The sequence below is a fragment of the Octodon degus genome, unplaced genomic scaffold, assembly GCF_000260255.1.
Source record: "Octodon degus isolate 3935 unplaced genomic scaffold, OctDeg1.0 scaffold00057, whole genome shotgun sequence".
Lineage (NCBI taxonomy): Eukaryota > Metazoa > Chordata > Mammalia > Rodentia > Octodontidae > Octodon > Octodon degus.
In genome coordinates, this window is record NW_004524633.1 from 2,454,446 (window position 1) to 2,468,726 (window position 14,281).

The following is a 14,281-nucleotide window of genomic DNA, read 5'->3' on the forward strand; positions in this document are numbered from 1 at the left end:
TTGAACCGCGGTCCCTGATGCTTTGCCAAGCTTGTTCTAAGTAGGTGCCTTAGACCACTGAGCCATCTCTCCAGCCCCGGCATATTCTTAATAAGATTATCATACTTAGTCTTTTAAACCTGTAAAAATGTCATTGACACAAGTATCTTTTTTTGTTTCTTAATGTGCTACTTTCCTTTTAGTCTTTTAATAATGGATACATTTGTAGGAGGAATTCAACTTACTATTTTGGGTCATCATCTCTACTTGTTACAAATACTAATCAGATTTTTAAAGCCTTAGACAACATCTTTCCACTCCATGGCAGATATTCAGTAGCTCTTCTTTAGCTTTCCTTAATGATACTTCTTAGAGTGCTTAGTCAAGAGTAGTAGGAATACGCAGGAAAGGGTGGTTTGGCGGGCCAGCCTTTTGCAGTCATGGGCAGTCATGGCAAGAACTGGAGCACTGGTAGCAGCTGCTGATGAGGTCTCTGAACCTTTCACACTGACCTGCCAAAGAAGTAGTGGGCGCACTGCATTTCTAAAAAAATCCTTGGACATTTGGTAACTTTTTATTTACTTAGAATTTATGTTATGCTCTAAAAGGGATCAAGTTATTCTGAAGGAATGTTTGGAAAAGTACTTTGAAAAACATTTAAAATTACTGTGGTCATCCTTGGTTTAATGTGCAAGGCCACTTTCTGAATGTCGGGCGCCGCGAGTGTTCGTGAGTGTGTCTCCTGTGCCCCTCGCGGGCAGGCCGGGCGCGGAGCAGTGTGCTCCGGAAGCGGGCCTCGTTCTGTCTGGGCGTGTCTCAGAGAGGAAAGGCACGAGGTGCGCAGCTTTCCATTTGGACCTGAGTGTATTAGTTTGTCTTTCATTGGTCTTTAATTTTTGTGTTTTCTTGATTATGTGTAATATGTTCCCACTTTTAGAAATTTTGGAAACTACAGAAAGTTCCAAGAATAAGATGACATTCAGACTTAAGTGTCATGAGTGTTGCTAAACTGTCTGTGTTCATACCTATTTTTTTTAAAGCGGCTAGATTGTGGTGTAACCTCCGTGCTGTAAAGTCACATGCTGGAGGGAACAGTTGGGGGTCGTGGTTGTTTGAGAGCAGTGCTGGGGAACCAGCCCAGGGCCACACTCAGCAGACGAGGCCTGTACCGCAGAGGTCCCTCCCCAGGGGACCTCACCATAAGTTGTTGTTATTGTTGTCGACTGCTTTGGGTGTGGCGCTGGGAAATGAACTCAAGGTCTTTGCAGTCAGCTACACCCCTCGCTCCCTCTTTTAAAAGAGGAATAGCAGTAGTCAGGGCCTCAAGGCCTCCATGGATTGCTAATTGGGAAACTTGGGATCTTTCTGCCTTAGCCTCTCAAGAGTGCTGGAATTACAGGTGTACAGCACCATACCCAGCTGCCATAATTTAATTTTAGTACATTTTTATCGTCTCTTAGAGAAACATGGGAAGCCATTCGAGTGTCTCAATTAGCAGCTATTAATCTACTCTCTGTGTGTGTCTGTATTCTACTGTTCCTCAGTTTTCTGCTTTAGTTTAGTAATAGCCATGCAACTTGCAGTGCTTTCTACTTATTTTACGAGAATTGTTAAGATCTGTTAATGTTCTGTTTTGGAACTGCTGTAGCTTGGACCTGGCCTGACGCATTAAACATTGAAAATTTGGACTCTGAGTCATGGACTTCACACACTGTAAAAAAGTTCACTGCATCCTTCGAAACGTCGCTTTCAGGAGAAAGAGAAATCAAAACTCCAACCATTTCTCTGAAGGAAACAATTGGGAAATACTCTGATGACCGCGAAGTGCAAAATGAGATTTGTCATAGGAAAATCGTTTCTTGGTTTGGCGACTCCCCCTGGGCTCTCTTTGGCTTGCATCAGCTAATAGAATACGGAAAGAAGTCTGGGAAAAAGGCTGGAGACTGGTATGGACCGGCGGTAGTTGCTCACATTTTAAGGTAAAAGTGTTTTAAAATCTCACGTTGTGAGGACGCAGAGACACTGATTTCTGCAGTTTGTGTGTGTAAGAACGTCCCTGAGGGCGCTTTCATTTGCTGATAGGGAGAAGGTGTGTTGTTACTCTACTCTGTCTACTGACAAATTTTTCTTCTCTTGCTCATAGGTGTAGATACTTGGACTCTCTCATTAACCAAGTTTTCACTGGACTACCTTATTGAAATGTTCCAAAACTGACATCTCTTTCAACCTTGGAACATGCACAATGTTATAGGTTTTTTTTTGATAATGTAACCTGGAGGCTATAATGTACTGATAGTATAATGAAATGTCAAGAGCTAAAATTGATGTTTTTGGTGTTTCTTTGCACATCAAATTCTTGTGAATTGTAAATGTATGGGACATGGGTCTATTAATATTATAATTATATCATAATAAAAGTGAAAAGCCTGTGACATTCAGGTAGTTAGAAAAAAATGGAAAGTCAAATTTTAGTATGCTAACTCTTAAATACCATTTACTTGGATATCACCCTAGTTTAAAAAATATACATTATCTGTTGAATGTCCATTATTATAAATAAGTTCATCATTATGTTATATAAGTATGGTAAGTTGTGGCAAATGTACTCCACAAATAATCATGTAAACTTGAAATTATATAAAGCATTTTTTCATTTTGGCATGCTTTGATATTTTATAGGTCTTGCAGTGGGAAAAGTACCTGATATGCTCAGGTGGCTTGTTAGTAGGTCCCAGCTACCTTGATATTTATAAAAGTATAATCATAGAATCATAGTTTGAATCCTCCCAGCGCTTAGCAAACTTTCTGTAAATGGGCAAATGGTAAATATTTTAGGATTGCAGGCATTGTAAGGTTCCTATTGCCCATTTTTATTTTTTCCTTTTAAACTATCAAAGCAATTCTTAGCTTGTACATATACAAAAATAGGCCACAGATTTTGTTTGGCCTATAGGCCATAATTTGCCAATCCTTCTTCCATACTAACACATAGCATTCATAATAGAGCATTTTAAGCTAAAGAATTATGAAGATGCAGTTAAATAAGATATTTGTATTTCCTCAGTTTGCATAATTTCCTTTGATAGATATTGTCATTTTCCCACAACGTTTGTACCATTGAGTGTTATACTCACTTAGAAATATTTTTCATTGTGCAGTTTTACTTCTAGAACTCTAGCATTTAAATTAGGATGTTAATTTATTATTTTTTTTTTTAGGATGTTAATTTTTAAGGCCCTCGAGGTGTTTTGTTTTGTTTTATTTTGTGGTTTTGCAGTGTTAGATATCAAACTCTGAGTCTCACACATGCTAAGCATGTACTCTACCAATGAGCTACACTCTCAGCCCCTCATACAGGTTTTTTTTTTTTTGGCAGAACCAGGGATTGAACTCAGGCCCTTGTGCTTACCAGGCAAGCACTTATTTTACTGAGCCATCTCACCAGCCTTCATACAGGTTTTTGAATGAAGGCTGTTGATTGAAGAAACGAAAACTCCCATAAATATATCAGAGGATAAACAGTAATTCATTCCCAGTCAGTAATGTCAGTTAATGTGAAGCAAACCTCAGAGCATATTATAAACCTGGCTAGAAGACGTACACTATCGCAGCTAAGTAATTTGTAGAGATTCTTGGGGTGAGTGGGTAGCACGACTGCATGCCCGAGGCTTCTGAAGTACAGCTTGCAGCTGATGTTTTAATGTTCTTTGAGTAATATTATATTTGACTTTGAAAGACTTAACTGATTTCTGATCCTCTCACACGATGGCTTTGACAGCAGACGCATAGGTTCAAAAAGAATTTCAAAGATGATGGCTTTCCCCCATTTAAGCTCAATCTTTAGTTACCAACTGGAAATGTTAGCATTTTAAAGGCGGATACTTATTATTTTCTTAGAAAAGCAGTTGAAGAAGCAAGACACCCTGATTTACAAGGAATAACTGTTTATGTTGCACAAGACTGTACAGGTAAGGCATGTCTGTGTGATTCTGCTTTTTATGGGTTTATTTGGTCAGACGTGCATGTGCTCGGCCGCGGGGTCTCGCACGTGGGCGTGAAGGCAGAATGTACGACGTGCACTTTGGCCCCCACTCTGCACCTAGACGTAGGGGCGCTTAGGGGTTATACTGAATATATAGTAGCAGTTATTGATTACGATATGATGATACGTTCCTTAAGTGAATGCCAGCCTTTAAAGTGGCTGCCCCGAAGGATTAGACGGAGAGGCAGCTTGGGTTTCCCCAGGGGCCCGTGAGTCAGGCCCCCTCCTCGGCACCTCTGTCTCCAGGAAAGGAAGTTCCGACGGGCTCGGGAGCAGCCGCGCCTCGCACTGCCGCTGCGGGGATTGCCTGCTGGCGAGGCGGCTGCGGGCCGGCCATACCGGAGAAACTGTGACTTTGCGCCTTTGCTGGGGATGCAGTAGAGACCTCAGCATCCTGAGAAAATAAACTGCTTCATGATGTTAGATATTTAACAGAAAAGCTGTTGAGAAAATTAAATAGATTCATGTTTTAGAAAAATTGAATATACGGGAATCACATTTGATATGAGGGCTCTGCATAATGTGTAAGGTTATCCTGCCAGCAGCTAGTGTGGAACGAGTGCTTACCAAGTGTATATGCATTTTCTTTGGCTTTTTGTGGAGGTTAATTTCCTTTTAAAGAAAGACTGAGAGTCATATAAAAATGAAAGTCAATTTGTGGTATGCACAACTCAAATGTTTCTCATTAAAATAGAAAATTAGCCAAAAAAAAAAAAATGAAAGTCATAGATTTTCAGATATATAAACTTTGTAGGTACTGTGTTTATTTCTGTAATAGGGCTTAGAAATAAAATCTACTGTGTAATACTAATTAAGACTAACAATATGCTTAAACAACTAATTTATGAATTTGCTCTTCATACTTTTATTTTTATCAGTCTTCATCTTTATTACATCTACTTAAATAAAAATACAGTTCCTCATTTATAAGTGGTTTGTGTGATTTGAAATAGGTTTTAAAATTTTTACTATTCATGTTTAAGAATCCTAAATGGAGAATTAATATTAGTATAGTTTTATTAGACTGTGGGATTGGGAACTAGGTGAAGCAAGAGTCTGGCTGATTTTCCCCCTCCTTAATGTTTTTGAAGGTTTCATTTTCCATTTATTTTCTTTGTTTTCATTCTGTATCCTTTTCCTTTGTAATTACATATCTTTCAATGGCTTTCAATACTTAAAGCTATGCATTGCACATTCAGGTTTTAAAAAGTAACCGGGCGTGGTAGTATATGCCTGTAATCCCAGCACTGGGGGAGCTGAGGCAGGAGGACTGCAGTGCATTCAAGGCCAGTCTGGGCTATGTAATGTAAACCAGGTCAAGCCCAGCCTACACTACACAGTGAGAACCTGCCTAAAAAAAGAAAAAGATTTATGGAACTCTCTGTAGTCCCACTTGAGCTGCTACCAGGTAATTCATGGTTTTTGTTGCCCTTCAGTTATTACCTCGGAAGTTCCATAATCCCTTCAGATTAGCATGTGTGGAAGTCCATTTCCCTCTGCCCTACTCCTTCTCCTTCCTGCCTTCCCTGAGGGCAGCATGGCGCCCACAGGCCCACGCGGAGCAGGACCTGACCACTCGGAGGGCAGCACTCGTTTCTGATTGTTGCTCCTTGCTCCAGTCTTGCTGTCCCCAGAGCTCTGCTCACTGCACTTATAAAATTGTCCCTGAAATCTGTTCTCCCTTTGCTCTCACTGATTTAGGTCATTCATACCTTTATAACCCAGACCTTGGATTTTCTTGTCTTTTTCTTTCTTTCTTTTTTTTTTCTCCATTTTTTAAATTTATTTTGTACAAGGTCTCACTATGCAGCTCAGACTCAGTGATCCTGTTTACAGCCTCCCCAGGGCTGGGGTTATAGGCATGTGACACCACACCCAGTCTCAGTGGCTGGCTCTGCATGCCCTGGAGGCGGGGCCAGCCCCAGCATGGCATGTGGTGCCGGGGATCGACCTTGGTCCCTGCACTTGCTTAAGCAGGCGCTTAGTCTGCTGAGCTATCTCGCTGGACATTTTTATTTCATTTTATTTAAAAAAGTTTACCTAGTCCTGTTTTCATTTGATTCATCTGATCAGAAGTTGCTGATCATGTCCTTCCCTTATTGAAAAACCTGGGGCCAGGGAGATGGCTCAGTGGAATAAGCGCTTCCCTGGCAAGTGCAAGGGCCTGAGTTCAGTCCCTGGTTCCACCAAAAAAAACCAAATCCAAAACAAAACAAAAAAAAATCCACACAAGCGTGTGTCTCCTTGCACCTGCTTGGAATGCCTCTCCTAGTGTAGGGCTCTTACTAACTTTTACTTGTTCTTCAAGAGCACACTCAAGCTTCATTAGGCAGAATTAGTTTATTTTTCTTCTTTTCTCTGTAAGATTTTGGAAATGCTTCCATTAGGTACTGTACTTGTAATTCTGTTTCTGTGTAGCTCACTGGAGGGCCGAGCGAAGAGCTGGAGGAAGGGTGTCAGGATCTTGTAGTTGAGAGTTGCTCCTCTGTCTGTGCCTCTGTAACAAAACTGGACCATGTCTAGCCCTTCCTTGTGTTTAGGGTTGACAAACCACAAGGTGGACACTGAAGTCAGTCTTCACCAACTGTGCAAGTCACATTTGTAGCTAGCTGTGTGTCTGCAGATGTGTGGAATAGTCACTGTCACCGCCTCCACGTGGTCAGCACTGGACCATATTGTCTTTTCATAACCACTGCCTTTGTTCAAGCCCCACCCCAGCTCCGTGGAGCACTGCAGTGGCTCTCTGGCTCTTCGCCGTGCTGCAGCCCTGCCCCTGCAGTCTGTTATCCCCGGGAGCTGGGCTGTTAGAGTGCAAGGACAGCAGGGCCCCTCTCCTGAAAACTGCTTGGGCCTGGAAGCCTTGGCCGCAGCCCTTGTCCCTCCTCTTGCTCCTAAGGCTGACAGTGAGCTGCGCTCTTGCCCTGGGCGTCCGTCCTGGTGCCTTGCTCTCCCTGCGATGCTTTTCGCCAGGTGTCTTCAAGTCCCAACTCAGTTGTGCTCTCCCCAGTCTTTCCCGATCCCCTTATTTCAAATGGACTCTCCCCGCAGTATTTCCTTCTGCCTTTCCCTTCGGCTCTCGTCGGAGCACCTGCCTCTGACATGTCTTACATTTTGCTTCTTAGTCTGTTTTCCCCATTAGAGAGCCTGCGCTTCTCCGTTTGCCCCCCCATCCCTGTAGTGACAGCCCAATAAATTTTAGTATATGTGCTGCCGAAGCGAGCACAATAGTCCAATAAATAAATACTGAGTTCATCAACAAGGCAGGTGTTTTTAATTTGTTGGGACTTTGGTAATGACATCAGAGATCAGATGGTAGGCCTGTGGATAAGGGTGGGATTAGCATAAAATACTTGTGAAGATCACTTTTATAAAATTTAATCTGTATTCATTACGTATTTCTCAGTTTACAGTTCCGACGTGATTGACAAACAGCGTGCTTCCGTGACCTCTGGTAATGCAGATGACAAGGCTGTTATTGTTCTAGTTCCTGTGAGGCTTGGTGGAGAAAGGACCAACACCGACTACCTAGAGTTTGTGAAGGTATGAAGTTAGCGCCCAGTTTTAAGGCATGACTGGCTAATACGAAAAGCACAGAAAGCTCGCAGTCTGCCTGCTATGAAAAGGGGCGGGATGCGTTGGTAGTATACCTCGCGTCGTGCAACGTGCATGCGTGTGTGCGTGCGCACGCATGTGACAGAAGAGCAGTGCTGTAGGACAAGGTGGAGCCGTCTGGTGTCCTTCTAGCTAAGCAAGAAGACACAGATTTTCAGTAACCACAACCTGCAGTGTGGCTACAGTTCCATATTCTTTTGTGACTTAATATATACAGTGCTATAGTCTATTCTTAAAATCAACACCAAATTATACTGAATTACTGAGATAAACTGACTTTTAGTTGCTACTGTATTAGCTCATAATTTGTTTCCTGTGCCAGCACAAAGTTGGTGGGAAGTTAGATTGTATGTGCAGAGAGAAAGCACGAAGGTAGTGTCAGGAGTGGCTTCCAGCTTCGTTCTTTTCCTGTTAGCCAGTTAGGTGTTCATTCTGTTTTAGAACATAATTCTGTTCCTAGGTACACTAATATATATGTATAAGCGTTTGTCTTTCGGGACAGGGTCTCGCTATGCAGTTAGGCTGGCCTTGAGCTCACTTTGTAGCGCAGACTGGTCTTGAACTCGTAACTATGCTCCTGCCTCAGCCTTCTGAGTGCTTAGTACATTGTCTTGTTTTAGGCACCAAGACATCAAGATTTGACAGAATGACCTTTGAGATGCTTAGTTTCTGATTGTGATTATAGTTTTTGTATTATTTTAACAGTTTTAATACAGTTCCTCATATTTCAAGAGTGTTTTCCAGGGCAGAGATGGAACTTGTTCTTTGAATGGAGTTTTGAGGGACATAGTGACATTGAAATAAAGTCTCAGTCCATCTTCTGTGTGTCTGTCACAGTAGCCCCAGCCCAGATTCCTGTGTAGGGGTTGTACAGGTGCAGCAGATACATAGCTGGATTGTGTCAGCCCTAGGCGTCTAACGTGTTGCTTTCAGTACGTGATATGTGCATTCTTCTAACCAGCACATTGCAGTTTCTAAACAGGTAGCTCCTTAAACGTTGGAAGCACACTCAGTACCCGTAGTGTCAGTACTGTAGTATACTGAGTATCGGTGACGCCCCGGGAGTGGGGCTTGGTGCCTGACACTAGACTCTAGGTGAGTGTGAAAGTGGCAAGCCCTTCATTAGCGCGTCTGTCGAGGATTTGGCGCTGCTGGCGTGTTGCCGTCTCCACATGAATTCCAACCACATTTGTGCTTGCTGTGCTGTCGCTCCTGCTTGAGAAGGTCAGGGGCTGACATGTCATGCTGCCTCTGGCAGCCAGAGCTCTGCTGCAGGCCTTACGGAGGGCCTTGCCTCTTGGTGATGTGGGCAGCATCCATCAGTGCCTGGGCCTCGAGCGCTCCTGAGCTGTACGAACCAGCCATGGCTGGCTGCTCGAGGAGCCCTGGTGCCTCGCAGGTAGCAGCTGCACCGTCCATATTTGTTATGCCTCTTTGCGGAACACTTGCAATGTAAACACATCTCATTTTGTCTTCCAACAGCTAGGAACTGGGTTATCTATGAAATAGATAAGACAGAAGAAAAGTGGTATGTTCAGTTTGGGTAACAAACCAATTACTGAGCCAAGAACTTTCTTAGCTCTCAATTCATTATTTTTCAGATTTTCCCCTAAAATCAAAATATTTGAAGTTTAACATTCCCATGAACATTTACTAGTCTGATTTGTACTGTGGTTCACTACCATGAGAGAGGAGACTGTTGAGACTTTGCAGATTTTTAGTTATCAAGTAAAGGATTCTGAAATGGGTGTGTGAACTAGAGTCTGTGGGAGGTGTTCTGCTTAGCAGAGGGGAAGCTGGCCCACAGCCAGCGTGGGAGCTGAGGGAGAGGCGTGGTAGGGTGGCAGAGGACTGCGCCTGGTAGCCCAAAGCAAGGTAAGCACCGTTCTGTCTCTTGCTCTTCTTCTTCCTCTTCCTTTGTGAGGACAGCAGTTGTATTTTTTCTTATACATTTCATGCACATTTTAAAGTCTAAAATTCACCATTCAGTTCTATTTTTCAAATTTATTAATCAAGGTAATTCCATAGCATTTCAGAGGTGGCCCCATTCCAGCATCCTGCCACGTTGAGCGAGAGAAGGAAATTTGGCACGTGCTTTGTCAGCCCTGACCACAATAGGTTTACTTATTTATATTTTTTAAGGACCTGGGATGAGGAAAGCCCAGTATGTTTTCTTCAGCAAGACAAATTAGCACTTTCCTTTTTGACTGATTGCTTCAGTCTTACTTATTGCTTCATGGGTACAGCTCAATAAATTCTCACCCCGAGGTGACTGTGAAGAAGCTCCTTTAGGAACTGAAAAGTGTTCCGAGTTTCCAAGGATACAGCTCTTCCGAGCAGTGGCATCCTAGCTCCTAATCTGCCGAGTGTGTATTGCTAAATCTGCTCTCGTCTGTGGCAAAGGAAATAAAGACGTCAGGAGCCAGAGACTGTCTTCCATTACTCGCACTCATTCTTTTCCTGAGGAGAGGCAGTGGTGGTTCCTGCATGATCTTTCTTTCTCGCCTCAGCTCTGGACACTCAGGACTTACAGCTCTTCTTGCGGCCTGGGCACCTAGACGTCTCATTTCAGCTGGTCAGATGGTTGCCAGCGAAAGGAAGTGACTGTCAGTTGTGTTAAGGGTTTTTGTGTAGGGAGACAACAATAGAACGATCCTACAGCTAAATGATCCTACTACTGTTAAATATTTATTTGGGGAGTATAATTTTTATCTTTATTTTTTTAGTTAGCTCAGGTAAGTTAATGTTTGCTAAGATCATAATTTAATATACCTACTTGGTTTTATTTCATGGTTTTAGTTGCAGATCTTCTTTCTAAAAGTATCTCTGATGTTCTTCCAAGACTGAAATATGTGAAGTTGTTCTCAGAGGATTGTGTGGTCTGTTTTGGGCTGCTGTAACAGTTCTCATGGCTGGGGAGTTTCTAGAGCAGAACTTTATTCTCACAGATCTAGAGGCGAGAAACCTAGGACAAGGTGCTGGCTCTGGGGAACCTGCTGACGTGGTCTTCAGCCACGAGAGCAGAACAGGGACTTGTTGACTCCAGCCTGTTCAGTGGCAGCACCCGTGTTGTGTGGACAGCCCTGCCTGTCACCTCCATACCTCCCCGAGGACCCCACTTCTCAGAGCTCTTCCATAGAGAATCCATCGTCCCATCCCATGGACCCTGGAGAGGACAAAGCCATTCAGGCCATAGCAGGGGCTTATTAGTAACAGCGAGAACCTGGGACAAGTTAATGCACCGGGGGCTTTAAGCCTTGTTGTTGCCTTAGTGAAGTAGGGTGTTTTGCAGCCCTTAAGTACCATCACTCATATCTGTAGTTGTTGTTAGGAAAAGATATTCTTTTTCAAAGTTTTATTGATAAACAGCAATGAGACAGTTTCAAATCAAATCGAAAGTACAGTTTCAACAAATAATACACTGCATATATTCTTCTTAGTGGTTAATTGCTGTACAAGATGCGGACTTGTGATCCTATTTACAAACACCATTAGAACAAATCATTCTATTCATTAAGAGAATGCAACTATATATCTATCCCAACCTCTTTGAATACACAGATACAAAATGGACATTCATCGGTATGCCCCATTTTTTCTAAGTTCCATTATTGAATATTATAGGTGTGTAAACTCAGCAAAATATTCTAAAAGAGTCCAGTAGCCCATAATAGCATTGGGTCTTCTGTTTAACTGGCAATGTCAGAAATTATTGACCTGAGTCCCCCACAGCTCAACTTAACAGCATGGCTTTATTTCTTATATTTCGACTTCATACTTTTCTACTGGATGGTTAAGACCAAGGTAAAGCAGGACCTATGCAACAAGAGTTGTAGCTTTTGGGTCTGAGAAGGTCAGTGAAATGCCCTCAGGATTTGTCCTGAGATCCTGTACCTCAGATTGTAGAACCTTTATCAGTGCAGCCATGTGGATGTGTCACGGCCATTGCTTGGCCAATGTGCTCTCTGTGAAAGCCTGAGAGAGTGTCTTCTCCCCATGTGACTCTCCTTAGGCCCACTCTACGTCATCGATCACTTTCCTCTTTGGCCCCATAATCTTCTTGATCAGAAAATTTGGGACACTACCGAGGTACATGACGTTACAGTACAAGTTCTCATATGTCCTGAGTCTTAATTGACCTTAGAAGGCTAGGGCCAAAATGTTGGCTTTCCTTGTAGCCCTCCTTTTTCTCTAATTTTGGTCTGCAAACTTAGATTGTTAACCCTCCAGAAGATATTCTTGAAGTGAGTAACAAAAGAAGTATTCTGAACACCTGTGCTCTGTGACGTCCCATGTAGAGAGCTGTGTAAGTCGGTCTGTGTGGGACGAGGCAGCGAGGAGGTCGCGCCCCGGTGGTAGTGAGCAGCTGTGGGCACTGGGCTTGGGGGCCTTTTGTCTTTTTCTGTCTTCTATGTCCTTTTTACCATGGCCCCATGTTATTTTTTTTTTTAATTATTTTTTTCATATTGTTGATAAGAAAGCAATTAAGTTAAAAAAAAAACCTAAAAATTATGATTTGTTTATTTGCCAACAGGAAAAAGGACATATGCCCCTGTGTAGGTGCTCAATACACGTGGTGGTTACATGCTAGTCAGCTGTCGTAATTTGGAAACCCGTATATACAAAGTACGTTTTACGCTCCGAACCCACCATCCACTGTAGGCCAGTGTGGCGCAGCACAGAAGGGCTCAGTGTTTTGCTGTGATCCCCCAGTCACCTGGGAGCTACAGCGATGCCACTGCCCAGCCTCAGGAATGGGGGGTCAGGCCACGTGTGGAGCCCAGGAGGGCCAAAGGCCACAGTTCACGTGGGCTTTCATGAACAGGGACCCTGAAGGGCTGAGTGCGGGGCCGCTGCAAGTCTACAAACGTCTGTGGCCCTCGTTTTTTCTAACCTCCAGGCTTTCCAGCGTCTTAGGTAAGGGGGGTGCTCAGCTGTTCAGTGCGTTTGGAGTTTTTCAATATGATTACTGGTGTTATGTGCCAAAATTAAAGCAAAAACTATTGATAAGACATTGATTTCTTTGGATACCTTTAATTGACTATGCTGGAAATGTTTCTTAAAAAGTATAGAGTTACGTGGTCCAAATTAGAGAATTTGCTTAGCATAGTATGCAGAGGGGCATATTAAATACTTTATGGAGGTTTCCCTGGGATATTTGATTAGTAGAATAAATTAGCTTTAGATATAATAATAATTATTTTTCTTAGATTTAGGTATTTTAATTATTTATTATGTTTGTTCCAAATGAAGCAGGACAAAAATTTTTTATCAAGTCTAGTGCTTTGATTAGAAAAGGAAGGGCTGGCCACATAGCTCATGGGTAGGCCAAATAGCTCAGCAGATTTAAGCACCTGCTTAGGCAGGGTGCAGCGGCCGGGGTTCAATCCCGATGTACTTTGCCAGCCCCGCCCGTGGGGCGCGCTGAGATAGCAACTGAGATGGCGTGGTGGTGTGCACCTGTAATCCCAGTGCTTGGGGGGCTGAACACAGGTGGATCTCTACGAGTTTGATCTACATAGTGAGACTCTGTAGACCCTGTAGGCCCTATACTAAATACAAATATAAATAAATGAAAATAAAGGAAGCCTGATGAAAATATGACACTAATTACAATCTGGTAACTAAAAGGCCAAGTGTTATATTTTGGCAAAGATTTTATTTTCTCTACTTGGAAATACATAACATAGCACAAGTCAAAAATATATATTTTTTCATTGTTGAGGCTTGAACTCAGGGCCTCCACATGGAGTTATCTTTCTAGCCCTTTTCACTTTTTAAAATTTTAAGACAACTTCTTACAAAGTCACCAAGTTGTCCAGGTTGGGCTCAAATTTGTGATCTTCTTGCCTCAGTGTCCCGGTATGCTGGGATTGTAGGTGTGTGTTCCACCACAGCTGGCTTAAAACTGTGCACTCGTAGGGGCTGTGGTGTAGCTTAGTGGCACAAACGCCGGCCTGGCAAGCTCGAAGTCATGAATGTGGTTCCTGGCACCCCCACCCCTCAAGTGTACTCTTAAAAATAAAAATGTGCTCGGCATCTCACACCCAGACAGATTAAAATGGTTAGTTGAACACTGCTGTAGACAATTTCTTTATATACATTAATGCATTTTTGAAAATAAAAATTCAGCAATGCCATATATACTCTTTTGTAGCCTACTATTTCACTGAGTGGAGTATAGTAATATATTTTCATCTCAATAAATTAATGTTAACATCAAAATCTTCTATATAGTTAATAATTTTCTGTTTTAAGTAAGGTGAAATCTTATTGTAGTTTTGATTTACATTTCTCAAATAGCTGTATATATATTGGCTGTTTGTACTTCTTTGGAGATGTGTCTGATCATTTGCCCATTTATTGTTGGGCTACTTGATATTTTGGGGTTAAGGTCTTAAGTTCTTTATATATTCTAGATATTAATCCTCTTTCAGAAGAGTAGCTGGCAAAGACTTCATCCCATTCAATGGGCCCTTTCTTCCCTCTATTTTCCTTGCTTTGCAGAAACCTTTTTATTTGATGTACTCCCATCTATTGATTCTTGGTATGATTTCTTCTGATTTTGGAGTCCTACTCAGGAGGTATTTTCTTGTGGCTCTGGCTTCAAGTGTTTCCCTGGTTTTCTTTTTTTTTTTTTATTTTTTA

The 14,281-nt window shown here is 42.4% G+C and overlaps 1 protein-coding gene across 12 annotated transcripts in view; it reads left to right on the plus strand.

Moving 5' to 3' along the window:
- Nucleotides 1-14,281, plus strand: part of Atg4c (autophagy related 4C cysteine peptidase) — a 68,615-nt gene that overhangs the window by 28,768 nt on the left and 25,566 nt on the right. For all 12 annotated transcript variants that reach the window (XM_023718323.1, XM_023718326.1, XM_023718327.1 and 9 more), the window contains 3 exons: nt 1,628-1,958; nt 3,877-3,947; nt 7,425-7,561. In XM_023718323.1, the coding sequence (XP_023574091.1) occupies nt 1,628-1,958; nt 3,877-3,947; nt 7,425-7,561 (539 nt within the window). The remainder of the gene's footprint in view (nt 1-1,627; nt 1,959-3,876; nt 3,948-7,424; nt 7,562-14,281) is intronic.